We start from the raw sequence: 16855 nt of genomic DNA on the forward strand, positions 1-16855 counted from the left end.
ATCTTTTATTCTTAGTGCCATATAACAAATGAAACTGTCTGGTGTCATTTTTATAATCCTCTACTGGTCAGAAACCTGTGAGTCCCGTTAAAATTCACCAGTATAAGCTCAGTCTTGTCTGTTCAGTTGTGCCTTCTACACGACACAATGTGAATTTTCAGCTGTAATCATAGTAATCTGTTCACTGTTCCTTGAAAGCATGTGCATGCATTCATTTAACAAATACATTAGTGCCTTGTGTACTGGGAATATACCAGCATACAGGCAGATACCATACCTTTCTCTGTGGGGGTTACTGTCAAAGACAAGAATACTAAAGACAGGTAACTGAAGTTAATATAATAAAATGTGATAAATATTGTGTTAGTAAGGGTATACAAGATATTTAAAAAATGTAATTAGGGGCCAACCTAGTGTAGTAGGCAAGGCCTTGCAGGCCTTGCAGCCCTTGGTGTTTTGTTTATTTCTTCATTGAGGCCTGCAGGATCAGGAAATGCACCAAGTAAAGAGAAAGGAATATTTTTTACTGTAATATTTAAAAATACATACTGTTCCCACAAAGTGTCAAAAGATATTGATAACTACATGTAGCAAGAGATGTAGAAGAACTCTGCAGGAAGAATTATCACTGAGAGACATTGATGAAAACCCTAATTAAATGAAAAATATATCAAGTTCATAAACTAAAAGATTCAGTCACATCAACATATAACTTTTTTTTCAAATGATTTATTTATTCATAGATTTTTAGATGTTTGAATCTTATTCAAAATCCCAATTGTTTCTCTGGTAGGTCTTGAAAAAATTGTTCTCAAATTTACATAAAGATGCAAAGGGCTAAGAAACATCCAAGACACTCTTGAAAAAAAGTAAAAGGACTCACTGTGTCATATATCAAGATTTTATTGAGTTAGATTAACTAACAGAGCATCATATTCAGGCAGGGATAGACAAACAGACCTATGAAAAAGAATAAAGAGCTTAGACACAGACCCACATACCTATGGACACTTCCTGCCAGATCCAGCACTGAAGAACAGTGAGAAAGAATAAGCTCTTCAATAAATGTGCTGATACAAATGGATATCTAAGAAGAAGCAGGAACCCTTTCTTACACTGTGCACAAAAGTAAACATCAATGGAGTAAAAACCTCAATATGGGAGGCAAAAGCAAGTTTTTAGCTTTGATAATTTAGTCTGGTTTTTTAACCTGTAAAAGTTACCTTGGTTAGGCTGTAGATGAGTTCTAGATTTTCTTTCATTTCCTAACATCTATGTGTTTGTTAGTATAAGTCTTACATTGCTGTAATACTATGGCCTCATACTGTTTTAGATAAGGTTGTCATATCCGTGAATGTAAGTCTTACCTGTTGTCAAGAGAATATAGCTGCATTATATTTTATCACCATAGATTGTAGCCTGTCCTCCTCCTAACTGCTGTTGGTGCCATTGATATGCAAATAGCCTCATCTTTAGTATATACCTATTTATCCTGTGAGTTATCAGCAATATTTTCTTGGTGTCACCCCGCCCTTTCTTTTGGAAATCAAAATTAATGCCACGGCGGGGATGGGGGAGATACTTTTAAGGATTTATCAAATACCTATCTTAAGTTATTCATACTGTACTAATTGTTTTCCTGAAATCACTAGTAAAGTCAATTACTTGTCATTCTGAGAATTTTGTTATTACACTAAAGTCATATCAGAGGTAATAAGTGTTTGGAAAACATCTAACCAATAGGCGATAGAAACTGATGAAGGAATTGAAGAGGAGGTACCAGATTCACCAGGAATAGAAAAGCAGGATAAAGAAAAAGACCAGAAGGATCTTAAAAAACTTCGTTGTAAGTTTTTTTTTTTTCTTATTAATGGTTTGAGTGAACTTGTTCTATTTAAATAAATGTCTATATAATGCTGAGTGCAACCTCTAATATTGGAAAACATTTCAAGATCAAGTAGTGGCAGCTCCGATGTTGTGTGCTTTTTCTTCTTGTTAATTCATTCATTGCCATTGTATGTCTCTCAATGGTATCATATTAATTTAAGATATTGTTATACTTTATTATAGTACACTTCTGTTGAATCTTCTAGGAAACTGAACTTTACTGACTTAAAAATATATAGTTACTTGGTGGCTAGGGTGTGGCTCAGCAGTAAAGCGCTTGCCTCCCATGTGTGAGGCACTGGGTTCGATCCTTAGTACCACATAAAAGTAAATAAACAAAATAAAGATACTGCATTCATGCTTAAAATACATATATATTCTTTAAGATTCCATATAGAATCTTCTACTTTAGGAAATTCAAAGTCATGGGATATGTGCCATAATTCCATTCCCACTAGACACAGGAAGCCATCTCTGGATTAGGTTATGTCTGTGCTTGTGCACAGGTGCACACACTCGTTTCTCCATATCATACAGAAAGAACAAAACTTGAGCCAGAATTTTAAGAAAAGCACTTTCTAATGCTGACCCTTGTATGTTATTAAATAGGTCATTAAAAATCAAAACTACATGGAGATTTCATCTCAACACAGGTCAGAATGACAGTCATCAAAAACATAAACAATAATAAATGCTGGAGAGGATGTGGAGAAAAGAGAACACTGTTATTCTATTTGTGGGATTGTAAATTGGCATGACCACTATGGAAATCAGTATGGAGATTCTTCAAAAGACTAGGAATGGAGTAACCATATAACCCCCACCTGTACCTCTCCTCAGCATTTATCCTAAAGAATTAAGATCATCATACTACAGTGCATACCCATGCTTATAGCAGCACAGTTCACAATAGCCAAACTATGGAACCAGCATAGGTGTCCATCAGCAGATGAAGGGGTAAAGAAAATGTGACATATATATGCATATGCACAATGGTGTTTTGTGTAAAGAAGAATGAAATCATGTCATTTGCAGGAAAATGGATGGAACTTGAGAATATTATGTTAAGTGAGTGAAATAAACCAAACCCAAAAGGTCAAGGATAGTATATATAGAAGCTAGAGAAGAAAAGGGGAAAGGAAGGTGGGGATGGGGGCAGGGAGGAGGTGTCTCATGAAAATCAAAGGGAGCTTTCTCCAAATGTTCCTATTTTCAAATTTTTGTTGTCCTAACTGATACATTAGCACCAAGGTAATGGAGAACATTTTCTGGGTACTCTTGTTCTTTGAGTACAAATAATCATGATGAGAGTTAGCTTAAAGTATGAATATCTATATTATCCAGATTCCTAATTTTTGTTTGTCTTATATTTTATGGATTTGTGTGTGTAGATATTTCATCTTCCAAACCTATTAGTGAGTCAAAAAAGATCAGTAGAGTCATTTATGAATTAACAAGTATAAATTAGAATAACAGAGATGTTATAGCATCTATACATATCAGGCCCTTTTCATTGAGATCAATTTTTAGTGATAAAAAGGAGAAGTTTTTCTTAAAATTGCGTCTGTGTTAATTTGATTTTTCACATTACTTAAACTATGTAAAAGATAGAATAATTGAATTTGTATTGTGTTTTTGACATGTCAAGTTATGTTTTGAATGCTCTGTGGAAAGATTTTCGGAAGTTTGTTATCTTATGAAATGTTTAATATCTGTTTGTCTTAAGCCTTGAAAGTATCTAGCATAGATTCTTCAGAACAGAAAAAAACCAAGAAGAACTTAAAGAAGTTTCTTACACGACGCCCCACTTTGCAAGCTGTTCGTGAAAAAGGTTATATTAAAGGTAGGTATGGGAAGTATTTATAATAATGAATGTTGGTCAAAATCAGAAGTGAGCCATGCATGGTGTCACCGCCTGTAATCCCAGCACCTCTGGAGACTGAGGCAGGAGGGTCACAAGTTCAAAGCTGTCTCATCAACTCATTGGGATCCTGTCTCTATATAAAATATAAAAAAGGAGCTGGGAGTGTGACTCAGTAGTTAAGCACCCCTGGGTTCAATCCCCAGTAGCAAAATGAAAAAAAAAAAAATTTTTTTGGAAATGAGACATTTCAAATTAAAAACTAAAATTTCCAAGCAGGAAAAATGTTTTCATTCTTTTAATTTGTAGTTTTCAAGTGCAACGATTAAAAAATATTTGAGTAATTAAAGTTGATTTTCTTTTAAAGAGAGAATGAATCTTTTTTTCTTTTTTGTAGATGGACACAACACAATGCCTTTATTTTTATGTGGTGCTGAGAATCTAACCCCGGTCCCACCCATCCTAGGCGAGCGCTCTACCGCTAAGCCACAATTCCAGCCCCATAAAGTTGATTTTTCAAACATACTTGTAAAGTTTACCTTAAAACATTGAACAGACACAAATGAGAAACTAAATTTTTAGAAACCCTGTATCAGGAGCAATGCAGTTGCAATGCGTGGCCCCTACTTAGAAGTTATAACATTGAAGAGCTTTGGTTTTGAAACGTGAAGACCAGAAATTAGAAATTTTGAGTAAATAGTCACTAACAAAGTAGGAAGAAAACAAACAAGTTTTTTTGTTTGTCTTCCATTCTCATAACAATTCTCATAACACCTTTAAAAAACAAAGCCTGACAAGTAAGTTAACAGAAAGAGCTGTTAATTTGTTTATCAGGCCCTTTTCATTAGGAAATATGAACCATTGTCACTTTATGGTTGTTATTCATCCCTTCAAATATTTTGTTTGTTTTCCCGAATGTTCAGCACTAATGTGGAATTTCTAAGCTTTTAGGGTAAAAGATAAACAGCTTTTGAAATGTATTTTTTGGAATCACATGTTGGATATGCATATGCATGTTTTGATAGTTAACAAATATTTGAATATTTTAAAAAGAGGCATGAGCCTGGGTGCTTTGATACCTATGGGTGTTTAAGAACTACAAGTTCTTCCCCTCAGAGAACTTACACTCAAATGTGAGGTGGACAGGATTATTTGAAATGGTGATGAATACTGTGAAATTAACATAATAATAAAAGAAAGTGAGTGAAATTGGTTTATCTTAGATAAAAGGGTGATATTTTAGCTTGAGATCAGGAGTAAAGAGAAGGAGCCAAATAAATAGGGAAGCAGCAGTAGGAGGAGGTGGCGGGGGTGGGGTGGGTGGATAGGGGTACTGGTTATCTGCAAAAGGAATAGAAAATATAAAGACTTTCAGGCAAGAATGGGTTGTGGTGTTAATGGAATTTAGTGAAGAAGCATTATTTGAAGTGAAATTAAGGAAGTAGGCAGGGTACCTGTCTATATCAAATAAGGCCCAGGTCTTGGTAAGTGATGTTTGGGGTACACTGGGTATGTTCCATTGCACTCTGAATAGTTTAGCGATCTTCTGGACTAAATTTTATCAAGAGTTCATCTTAAAAATAAGTCTCTTTCAGATCAGGTGTTTGGATCCAATCTTGCTAATCTGTGTCAGAGAGAGAATGGAACAGTGCCAAAGTTTGTGAAGTTATGTATTGAACATGTTGAAGAACACGGTAAGAGAATGATTTTCTTTCTTTTTTTTTTTTCACATGAAGCACATGAACTCATTGTTTCATCATCAAAATCCCTAGGATGTTTATGATTTTGTGTCAGGTAACCAAAAGCTCCTTATGGTCCTAAGATGTTAAGAAATGCATTTTGTTTAAAAAGCACTTACATACTGGCACCTATTTCAGATTTGGACCTCTGCAGGCATCTATTGAATGCTTAATATGTTGAGATTAATTAAGTATATGGCATTCTTTGAAGCCTCTTTGGAGTTGCCATTTGCTAAAAACGAAGAAGATTGTGATTGTGAAACTAAGTAATGATGTGGCAGTGTTAAAGATCTGAGGAGATTATATTTACTGTTTCTTCTGTTTTATAATAATGAGATGACATTTAAAAACTGTTAAATCAACTATGAAGTAATTAAATGACATTGTGTCATTTCCTGAAAATAAGACAAACTGATTTAACATTTATAGTATTTATGCTGGTTTTATATGAGTTCGAAGTATATTGATAGTATAATCACATTAACTTTATCTGTATATGATCAGAAACATTTTGTACAGTTAAAACACTTGTGTAATTTGATTTGTAGCTTTTGCTGGTTGTCTTTTTTTTTTTTTTTTAATTTTTTATTGTGGGTTGTTCAAAACATTACAAATTTCTTGACATATCATATTCCACACTTTGATTCAAGTGGGTTATGAACTCCCACCTTCACCCCATACCCAGATTGCAGAATCACATCAGTTACACATCCATTGATTTACAAATTGCCCTACTAGTATCTGTTGTGCTCCGCTGCCTTTCCCGTCCTCCACCCTCCCCCCTCCCCACCTCTCCCCTCCCCTCCCCTCCTCTCTCTCTACCTCCTCCACTGTATAACCCTGAGGGTCTCCTTCCATTACCATGCAATTTCCCTTCTCTCTCCCTTTCCCTCCCACCTCTCATCCCTGTTAAATGTTAATCTTCTTCTCCTGCTCTTCGTCCCTACTCTGTTCTTAGTTACTCTCCTTATATCAAAGAAGACATTTGGCATTTATTTTTTAGGAATTGGCTAGCTTCACTTAGCATAATCTGCTCTAATGCCATCCATTTCCCTGTAAATTCTATGATTTTGTCATTTTTTAATGCAGAGTAATACTCCATTGTGTATAAATGCCACATTTTTTTTTATCCATTCGTCTATTGAAGGGCATCTAGGTTGGTTCCACAGTCTTGCTATTGTGAACTGTGCTGCTATGAACATCGATGTAGCAGTGTCCCTGTAGCATGCCCTTTTTAGGTCTTTAGGGAATAGACCAAGAAGGGGAATAGCTGGGTCAAATGGTGGCTCCATTCCCAACTTTCCAAGAAATCTCCATACTGCTTTCCAAATTGGCTGCACCGATCTGCAGTCCCACCAGCAATGTACAAGTGTACCCTTTTCCCCACATCCTCGCCAGCACTTGTTGTTGTTTGACTTCTTAATGGCTGCCAATCTTACTGGAGTGAGATGGTATCTTAGGGTAGTTTTGATTTGCATTTCTCTGACACCTAGAGATGTTGAACATTTTTTCATGTACTTGTTGATTGACTGTATGTCCTCCTCTGAGAAGTGTCTGTTCAGGTCCTTGGCCCATTTGTTGATTGGGTTGTTTGTTCTCTTATTGTCTAATTTTTGGAGTTCTTTGTATACTCTGGATATTAGGGCTCTATCTGAAGTGTGAGGAGTAAAGATTTGTTCCCAGGGTGTAGGCTCCCTATTTACCTCTCTTATTGTTTCTTTTGCTGAGAAAAAACTTTTTAGTTTGATTAAGTCCCATTTGTTGATTCTAGTTATTAACTTTTGTGCTATGGGTGTCCTATTGAGGAATTTGGAGCCCGACCCCACCGACTGTAGATCGTAGCCAACTTTTTCTTCTATCAGACGGCGCGTCTCTGATTTGATATCAAGCTCCTTGATCCATTTTGAATTCACTTTTGTGCATGGCGAGAGAAAGGGATTCAGTTTCATTTTGTTGCATATGGATTTCCAGTTTTCCCAGCACCATTTGTTGAAGATGCTATCCTTCCTCCATTGCATGTTTTTAGCCCCTTTATCAAATATAAGAAAGTTGTAGTTTTGTGGATTGGTTTCTGTGTCCTCTATTCTGTACCATTGGTCCACCCGTCTGTTTTGGTACCAGTACCATGCTGTTTTTGTTACTATTGCTCTGTAGTATAGTTTGAAGTCTGGTATCGCTATACCGCCTGATTCACACTTCCTGCTTAGCATTGTTTTTGCTATTCTGGGTCTTTTATTTTTCCATATGAATTTCATGATTGCTTTCTCTATTTCTACAAGAAATGCCGTTGGGATTTTGATTGGCATTGCATTAAACCTATAGAGAACTTTTGGTAATATCGCCATTTTGATGATGTTAGTTCTGCCTATCCATGAACAGGGTATATTTTTCCATCTTCTAAGATCTTCTTCTATTTCTCTCTTTAGGGTTCTGTAGTTTTCATTGTATAAGTCTTTCACCTCTTTTGTTAGGTTGATTCCCAAGTATTTTATTTTTTTTGAAGATATTTTGAATGGAGTGGTTGTCCTCATTTCCATTTCAGAGGATTTGTCACTGATATACAGGAATGCCTTTGATTTATGCGTGTTGATTTTATATCCTGCCACTTTGCTGAATTCATTTATTAGCTCTAATAGTTTCTTTGTAGAGCCTTTTGGGTCTGCTAGGTATAGAATCATATCATCTGCAAATAGTGATAATTTAAGTTCTTCTTTTCCTATTTTTATGCCTTTAATTTCTTTCGTCTGTCTAATTGCTCTGGCCAATGTTTCGAGAACTATGTTGAACAGAAGTGGAGAGAGAGGGCATCCCTGTCTTGTTCCAGATTTTAGAGGGAATGCCTTCAGTTTCTCTCCATTCAGAATGATGCTAGCCTGAGGCTTAGCATAGATTGCTTTTACAATATTGAGGTATGTTCCTGTTATCCCTAGTTTTTCTAGAGCTTTGAACATAAAGGGATGCTGTACTTTGTCGAATGCTTTTTCCGCATCTATCGAGATGATCATATGGTTCTTATTTTTAAGTCTATTGATGTGGTGAATAACATTTATTGATTTCCGTATATTGAACCAGCCTTGCATCCCAGGGATGAATCCTACTTGATCATGGTGTACAATTTTTTTGATATGTTTTTGTATCCGATTCGCCAGAATTTTATTGAGGATTTTTGCATCTAGGTTCATTAGAGATATTGGTCTGTAGTTTTCTTTCTTTGAAGTGTATTTGTCTGGTTTAGGTATCAGGGTGATGTTGGCCTCATAGAATGAATTTGGAAGTTCTCCCTCCTTTTCTATTTCCTGAAGTAGCTTGAAAAGTATTGGTATTAGTTCTTCTTTAAAGGTTTTGTAAAATTCTGCTGTATACCCATCTGGACCTGGGCTTTTCTTAGTTGGTAGTCTTTTTATGGTTTCTTCTATTTCCTCAATTGATATTGGTCTGTTTAGGTTTTCTATATCCTCCTGACTCAATCTGGGCAGATCATATGACTTAAGAAATTTATCTATGCCTTCACTATCTTCTAATTTGTTGGAGTATAAGGATTCAAAATAGTTTTTGATTATCTTCTGTATTTCTGAAGTGTCTGTTGTGATATTGCCTTTTTCATCCCATATGCTAGTAATTTGAGTTCTCTCTCTTCTTCTCTTCACTAGCATGGCTAAGGGTCTGTCGATTTTGTTTATTTTTTCAAAGAACCAACTTTTAGTTTTGTCAATTTTTTCAATTGTTTCTTTTGTTTCAGTTTCATTAATTTCAGCTCTGATTTTAATTATTTCTTGCCTTCTACTTCTTTTGCTGTTGTTTTGCTCTTCTTTTTCAAGGATTTTGAGATGAAGTATGAGATCATTTATTTGTTGGTTTTTTCTTTTTTTAAGGAATGAACTCCAAGCAATGAATTTTCCTCTTAGAACTGCTTTCAATGTGTCCCATAGATTCCGATATGTTGTGTCTGTGTTTTCATTAATCTCTAAGAATTTTTTAATTTCCTCCTTGATGTCTTCTATAACCCATTGATCATTCAGTAACCTATTGTTCATTCTCCAAGTGATGTATGCTTTTTCCTTCCTTCTTTTATCGTTGATTTTCAGTTTCATTCCATTATGATCAGATAAGATGCATGGTATTATCTCTACTCCTTTATATTGTCTAAGAGTTGCCCTGTGACATAATATATGATCTATTTTTGAGAAGGATCCATGTGCTGCTGAGAAAAAAGTGTAACTGCTTGATGTTGGGTGGTATACTCTATATATGTCAATTAGGTCTAGGTTATTAATAGTGTTATTGAGTTCTATAGTTTCCTTATTCAACTTTTGTTTGGAAGATCTGTCCAGTGGCGAGAGAGGTGTGTTGAAGTCTCCCATGATTATGGTATGGTGGTCTATTAGACTCTTGAACTTTAGAAGAGTTTGTTTGACGAACATAGCTGCACCATTGTTTGGGGCATATATATTTATTATTGTTATGTCTTGTTGTTGTATGGTTCCCTTAAGCAGTATGTAGTGTCCCTCTTTATCTCTTTTGATTAACTTTGGCTTGAAATCTATTTTATTTGATATGAGTATGGACACTCCTGCTTGTTTCCGAAGTCCATATGAGTGATATGATTTTTCCCAACCTTTCACCTTCAGCCTATGTATGTCTTTTCCTATCAAATGCGTCTCCTGTAGGCAGCATATTGTTGGGTCTTGTTTTGTGATCCATTCTACTAGCCTGTGTCTCTTAATTGGTGAGTTTAAGCCATTGACATTTAGGGTTATTATTGAGATATGTGTTGTTCTTCCAGCCATATTTGTTTATTTCTGTTACTAAACATGGTTTGTTTTCCTCTTTGATTATTCCCCCCCCCCTTTATTGTCCTACCTCCCACTGTTGGTTTTCATTGTTATTTTCCATTTCCTCTTCCTGTAATGCTTTGGCGAGGATGTTTTGAAGAGATGGTTTTCTAGCTGCGAATTCTTTAAACTTTTGTTTATCGTGGAAGGTTTTAATTTCATCTTCCATCCTGAAGCTTAATTTCGCTGGATACACAATTCTTGGTTGGAACCCATTTTCTTTCAGTGTTTGAAATATGTTATTCCAGGATCTTCTAGCTTTCAGAGTCTGTGTTGAGAGATCAGCTGTTATCCTGATTGGCTTACCCCTAAATGTAATCTGCTTCCTTTCTCTTGTAGCTTTTAAAATTCTCTCCTTATTCTGTATGTTGGGCATCTTCATTATAATGTGTCTAGGTGTGGATCTCTTATGATTTTGCACATTCGGCGTCCTGTAGGCTTCTAGGATTTGGGATTCTGTCTCATTCTTCAAGTCTGGGAAGTTTTCTTGTATTATTTCATTGAATAGACTTCTCATTCCTTTGGTTTGGAGCTCTGTACCTTCCTGTATCCCAATGACTCTTAAGTTTGGTCTCTTAATGTTATCCCATATTTCTTGGATGTTCTGCTCATGGTTCCTTAACAGTCTTGCTGAGCTGTCTATGTTCTTTTCCAGTTGAAATACTTTGTCTTCATTGTCTGATGTTCTATCTTCTAAGTGTTCTACTCTGCTGGTAGTATTCTCCATTGAGTTTTTAAGTTGGTTTATTGCTTCCTGCATTTCTAGGATTTCTGTTTGTTTGTTTTTTATAACCTCTATCTCCCTGTATAGTTGCTCCTTTGCTTCCTGGATTTGTTTGCGTAATTCGTTGTCGAAGTGGTCTTTCATTGTCTGATTTTGCTGTTTAATGTCTTCCTTGATACTCCAGATCATTTGAAGCATGTATATCCTGAATTCTTTATCTGACATTCCATCTGCTGCAGCTGTTACCTCTTCTAAAGTTGCGTTGACCTGCATTGCTTGTGGTCCTTTCTTTCCTTGTCTTTTCATACTGCTTGCGTATCTTTCCTGCAGGTGCGGGCGGCGGCTCTGCTCTCTCCTTATTCCAATTGGGGTTTCGTGGCTACCACGCCGGCAGGTCACTGGGCCTGTTCTGGGAGCTGGCGGCGGCTCTGTTCTGCCCCTACTCCGATTGGGGTGACGAGTGTACCACGCCGGCAGGCCACCGGGCCTGATCCGCCGGTCGGTTGCAGGTTTGCCTACCCTGCAGGTGAGGGAGGCGGCTCTACTCTGCCCCTACTCCAAATGGGGTGACGTGTCTGTCGTACCGGCAGGCCACTGGGCCTGTCCCGCTGGTCGGTCGCAGATCTGCCCACCTTTCGGGCACGGGTGGAGGCTCTGCTCTGCCCCTACTCCAATTGGGGTGTCGTGACTACCCCGCCTGCAGGACGCTGGGCCTGTTCCTGGCACGGGCGGCGACTCTGCTCTGCCACTACTCCAATTAGGGTGGTGTTTGTACCACGCCGGCAGGCTCCTGGGCCTGATCCGCCGGTCTGTTGTAGGTCTGCCTACCTTGGAGGCGCGGGCGGCGGATCTGCCCTGCCCCTCCTACCACGCCTGCGGACCCCTGGGCCTGATCTGCAGGTTGATCACTGGTCTGCTCGCCCTGCGGACATGGTTGGCGGTTCCGCTCCGCCCCCACTCCAATTGGGGTCACGTGACCACCACACCGGCAGGGCCTGATCCGGGCGTGGCAGAAGGATCTGCTCTGCCCCTACTCCAGTTGGGGTGATGTGTGTACCACACTGGCAAGCCACTGGGCCTGACCCGCCAGGCTGTCACAGGTCTGTTTACCTTGCCCGCGCGAACGGCGGCTCTGCCCTGCCCCACCTACCACGCCCATGTACCACTGGGTCGCGGGTCTGCCCACCTTGCGGGTGCGGGTGGCGGCTCCGCTCCGCCCCCTCTCCAATTGGGGTCACGCGGTCACCACGCTGGCGAGTCGCTGGGCCTGCTCTGGGCGCTGGCGGCGGCCTGGCTCCTCCCCTCTGGCTCGAGGACAAATTGAGGAGAGTCGGGTGACTGTGCCTCACCCCCCCTACCAGGAGACCAACTGCTTATGTCACCGCTGGTATTGATGAAGTTCTCTCCTCCGCCGCTTTCTGCTGACATCAGATCTCTGCCATGTTGGTATCCTATGCGAATGGCAGCATTTCGTTCCCCTTGCCAGGCAACCAAAGCAACGGGTGAGTCCTGACCGGCCCTCAGCAGGACCCGGACCGAGAAGCAATTTCCGCGGGCTCCTAGCCCCGGGCCAGGGAAGTTCCAGGAGCCGGAACTCGGCCGCTCCGTGCTCTGTGTAAGCTCCTATAAGTGTAAGCTCCAAGAAGCAGTCCGGCGGGCTCAGTTCCGGGAGCCGGAATTCGGCTGCTTAGTGCTTGGTGTATGCTCTGATAGGCACAGGGTCCAAGAAGCAGCCTCCGTAGGCTCCGCAGCCCTGGGCCAGGGTGGTTCCGGGTCGGTTCGGGAGCCGGAACTCGGCCGCTCCGTGCTCTGTGTAAGCTCCTATAAGTGTAAGCTCCAAGAAGCAGTCCCGCGGGCTCAGTTCCGGGAGCCGGAATTCGGCTGCTTAGTGCTTGGTGTATGCTCTGATAGGCACAGGGTCCAAGAAGCAGCCTCCGTAGGCTCTGCAGCCCTGGGCCAGGGCGGTTCCGGGTCGGTTCGGGAGCCGGAACTCGGCCGCTCCGTGCTCTGTGTAAGCTCCTATAAGTGTAAGCTCCAAGAAGCAGTCCTGCGGGCTCAGTTCCGGGAGCCGGAATTCGGCTGCTTAGTGCTTGGTGTATGCTCTGATAGGCGCAGGGTCCAAGAAGCAGCCTCCGCAGGCTCCGCAGCCCTGGGCCAGGGCGGTTCTGGGATGGTTCCGGGAGCCGGAACTCGGCCGCCCCGCGCTCGGTGTTCGCTCCGATAGGATCAGGTTCTAAGAAGCACCCAGGTGCTGTACCCTAGCAATCTGTCTGCAAGCCGCAGGCGAATTGCAGCCTGAAATTACCTGATCTATGGCTGAATGAGCTGCGGTCAGTCGAAAACAGGGGTGGTGACGTCAGTTTAGCAACATGGTGGCTGCTGGCCTCCTCTGTGGTCTGACCGGTGTGGAGAACCGAGATGGACGGCTTCCTTCCCCCGTCTCGAACCCAGAATTCAGCCCTGAGTACGGTGCTTGCGCGGCTGGCAGAAACTGCAGCGCTGTAACCCTGCGTCTCTATCCCAGTGCGCTCTGCAGACTTTAGCCGCGGGGCGATTTGCTGAATAAGCAGTGTTACCCACTGTGCAACAAACCTCTCGCGTTTGAGTCCCCGTAGCCGATCCTCGTGCGATGGAAATCCTTCCTCCAGGTTCCGGAGCACCCCACTATTGCTGGAAATTCCTAACAAAATATCCTTTAGCCGTCCTGACTTGTCATACTCCCACACAGTGAAGCAGCACACGGGGACAATGCACTCCCCTCGCCGCCATCTTCCTTCTCCTTGCTGGTTGTCTTGTCCTTGTCTCATTGACTGTTCTTGTCAACATGACGAGAGAGACCCCACAGTACTTGCCTTTATTTTAAACTAAGTGAATATAGCACATTGGCTAATATGCTTTGTTAAACATGTTATATAGCATTATCATTTAATGAATACCTGAAAGTTAATTTTGTGAATTTTAAATGATTCTGTTCATATATAAAAGAAAATGATTCAACAACTATATATAATCTGAACTCAATCTTGGACATTTCTTCTGTGTTATCAGTGGCTTCTGTTGTTGAAGCATCTTGGTTTGTTTGGGACACTTTATTCTCTTGTTTTTTCATGTTAGTGTGTTTTCCCATCTAAAAGTATGAATCTAAGGCAGAATAAACCTGAAGGTTTCCAGCGCTTCACCTTTACTGGTGAGACCAATATCAACAGCACCCAGTGTACACAACATACAGCCTTAAACCTAATAGCTCCCACTAGAGTGTCTACTGCTTTCTCGCCTTAAACCAAAATGATAAGTTCAGTAATTATCTATAGTACAAACAGAATATTTGTTAAACGATTTACAATTTCAAATGGTGGATGAGAGGACAGAGGGAGTGTAGTATGCAATATGCACAAGGGAGGAAGAAAGAAGCTAGAAGTAAAAATTCTCAGGAAGAATAGAAGAGGAACCGACAGATTGGCTGTTGGTTGGAGCTACATCAATGTTTATAACAGCTCAATTCTCAATAGCTAGACTATGGAACCAACCTAGGTATCCCTCAATAAATGAATGGATAAAGAAAATGTGGTATATATACTCAATGGAATATTACTCAGCTTTAAAGAAGAGTAAAATTAGGGCATTTGCCAGTAAATGGTTGGAGTTGGAGAATACCAATGTAAGCGAAATAAGCCAATCCCACAAAATCAAAGGCCGGATGTTTTCTCTAATGTGTGGATCCTAATTCACACTAAGGCAGGGGGCACTAGGGAAGAATAGTGTTACCTTAGATTAGGTAGCAGAAAGTGACGGGAGGGGAGGAGAGGGGTGTGGGGATAGGAAAGATAGTAGAATGAAACAAACATTATTACTGTATGTATGTATATCTGTGACTACATGACCAATATGGTTCTGCAACATGTACACTCAAAAATGAGAAATTGTATTCCATCTATGTATATCAAAGTGCATAAATGCATTCTACTGTCATGTATAACTAATTAAAACAAAAAAATTTTAAAAAGAAAATAATAAACTATACAAAATGACCTATTGTTTCTGTAGAATATTGGTTTCATTATTAGCTTGTATTAACTTTATTATAAGCATTAAATATGACATACACTTTGAAGAGTGGTCTTTAGTATGTGCGTTTACATTATAATCATGTGCAAAAAAGTGAATGAGTTAATTTTAAATTATTTGGCTTCCTTTACTTTTTGAACTATCCCCAGGTGTTTGCAAAATTTTATCTTAAATTGTTAGTATTTGAAGCTTAGAGAGATGCTTCCTTTGAGCTAAGCCACATTCTACATGATAAACAAAGTAGAATTATTGCTGCTTATTAAACAGAATTCAGAATGAATCACCATCTTTCTCCCCTGCCCGAGTCTATAAAAAGTCATTTAGAGGAAGAGAGTATTTGTCCATTTGATTTTAAGCTGATGCTAATGAATAAGAATTTTAAAGCCAACTATGGTGGTATTCTGTAGTCCCACCTACTCCTGAAGCAGAAACAGGAGGATCACTTGAGTTCACAGGTTCGAGAGCAGCCTGTGCAACATTGTGAGACCCCATCTGAGGGGAAAGGGAAAAAAAAAAGACACGCAAGCATCTTTAGAATAGGCAAATTCTTTATTTATTTGAGGATTGAACCCAGAGGTGCTTTACCATTGAGCTACATCCCCAGCCCTTTTTATTTTTTGAGACAGGGTCTTGCCTAGTTGCTTCTGGCCTAAGTTGCTGAGGCTGTCCTCAAACTGTGATCCTCTTGCCTTAGCCTCCTGAATTGTTAGAATTACAGGCATGTGACTTTATGCCTGGCAGCAAGTAAGTACTTTAAACATAAGTAATTAGTATTATTCCGTAGGTTTGGATGTTGACGGAATCTACAGAGTGAGTGGCAACCTTGCAGTAGTCCAGAAGCTGAGATTTGCAGTCAATCATGGTAAAAGATTTTATTCCATATTATATTCCAAAGCATCACTCATAATGTTTAGAATTGGTTTAAAGTAATTTTTTAAAATGTCTTCTTCCTACTATTTTTTAGATGAGAAATTGGACTTGAATGATAGTAAATGGGAAGACATTCATGTCATCACTGGAGCACTCAAAATGTTTTTTCGAGAATTACCAGAACCTCTTTTTACATTTAATCATTTTAATGATTTTGTTAATGCAATTAGTAAGTATATAATTTCAACTGAGTTTCTTTCTAGATTGTGAAAATCCTTTGCACAGATTAAGCTACCCCATTCTGTTTGTACAGTATTTTAAACGAGTTTTTTTTTTAATGGATTATTGTTTTGCTCAAAAAATTTTAAATGTGACCACCAGGTGTCACTGTGTATTACCAAATCTGAGCTTCCAAAATAGGTCTTGCTTTCAGTTTCATAAGAATTTGCTGCAAAATATCTAGATGTTATCTCTTTTTCAGAACAAGAACCAAGACAGCGTGTTGCTGCTGTTAAGGACCTGATCAGACAGTTGCCAAAGCCAAATCAAGATACAATGCAGATTCTTTTTAGACACCTCAAAAGGTAAGAGAACTGCACAGTTAGAAGATATGGTATAGCCACACACAGGGTCAGACCCAGAATTGGATTACACCTATGCCATAGCTTTCTTAGTAACTTGGAAAAAAGATAATTCTTTTAGTGTAGTTCCTCATAGGTAAAATGATTTGGTGTGAAGACTATATTAAAGTAGATACTTCATTTAAAGCATTTATATAATGCTTTGTGCATGGTAGGTATTTTAAAGTTGATAAATATGAAGGTGAGATTGATTATTAAGTGAGGTATATTATTATTACCCTAAAAGAAAACCATCA

The 16855-nt window shown here is 39.4% G+C and overlaps 1 protein-coding gene across 5 annotated transcripts in view; it reads left to right on the top strand.

Moving 5' to 3' along the window:
• Arhgap12 (Rho GTPase activating protein 12) overlaps nt 1–16855 on the top strand; it is a 118438-nt gene that overhangs the window by 99355 nt on the left and 2228 nt on the right. For all 5 annotated transcript variants that reach the window (XM_027928659.2, XM_071599904.1, XM_071599905.1 and 2 more), the window contains 6 exons: nt 1744–1846; nt 3614–3730; nt 5344–5442; nt 15893–15970; nt 16073–16207; nt 16460–16562. In XM_027928659.2, coding sequence (XP_027784460.2) covers nt 1744–1846; nt 3614–3730; nt 5344–5442; nt 15893–15970; nt 16073–16207; nt 16460–16562 — 635 coding nt within the window. The remainder of the gene's footprint in view (nt 1–1743; nt 1847–3613; nt 3731–5343; nt 5443–15892; nt 15971–16072; nt 16208–16459; nt 16563–16855) is intronic.

This window comes from Marmota flaviventris, chromosome 12 (assembly GCF_047511675.1).
Source record: "Marmota flaviventris isolate mMarFla1 chromosome 12, mMarFla1.hap1, whole genome shotgun sequence".
NCBI lineage: Eukaryota > Metazoa > Chordata > Mammalia > Rodentia > Sciuridae > Marmota > Marmota flaviventris.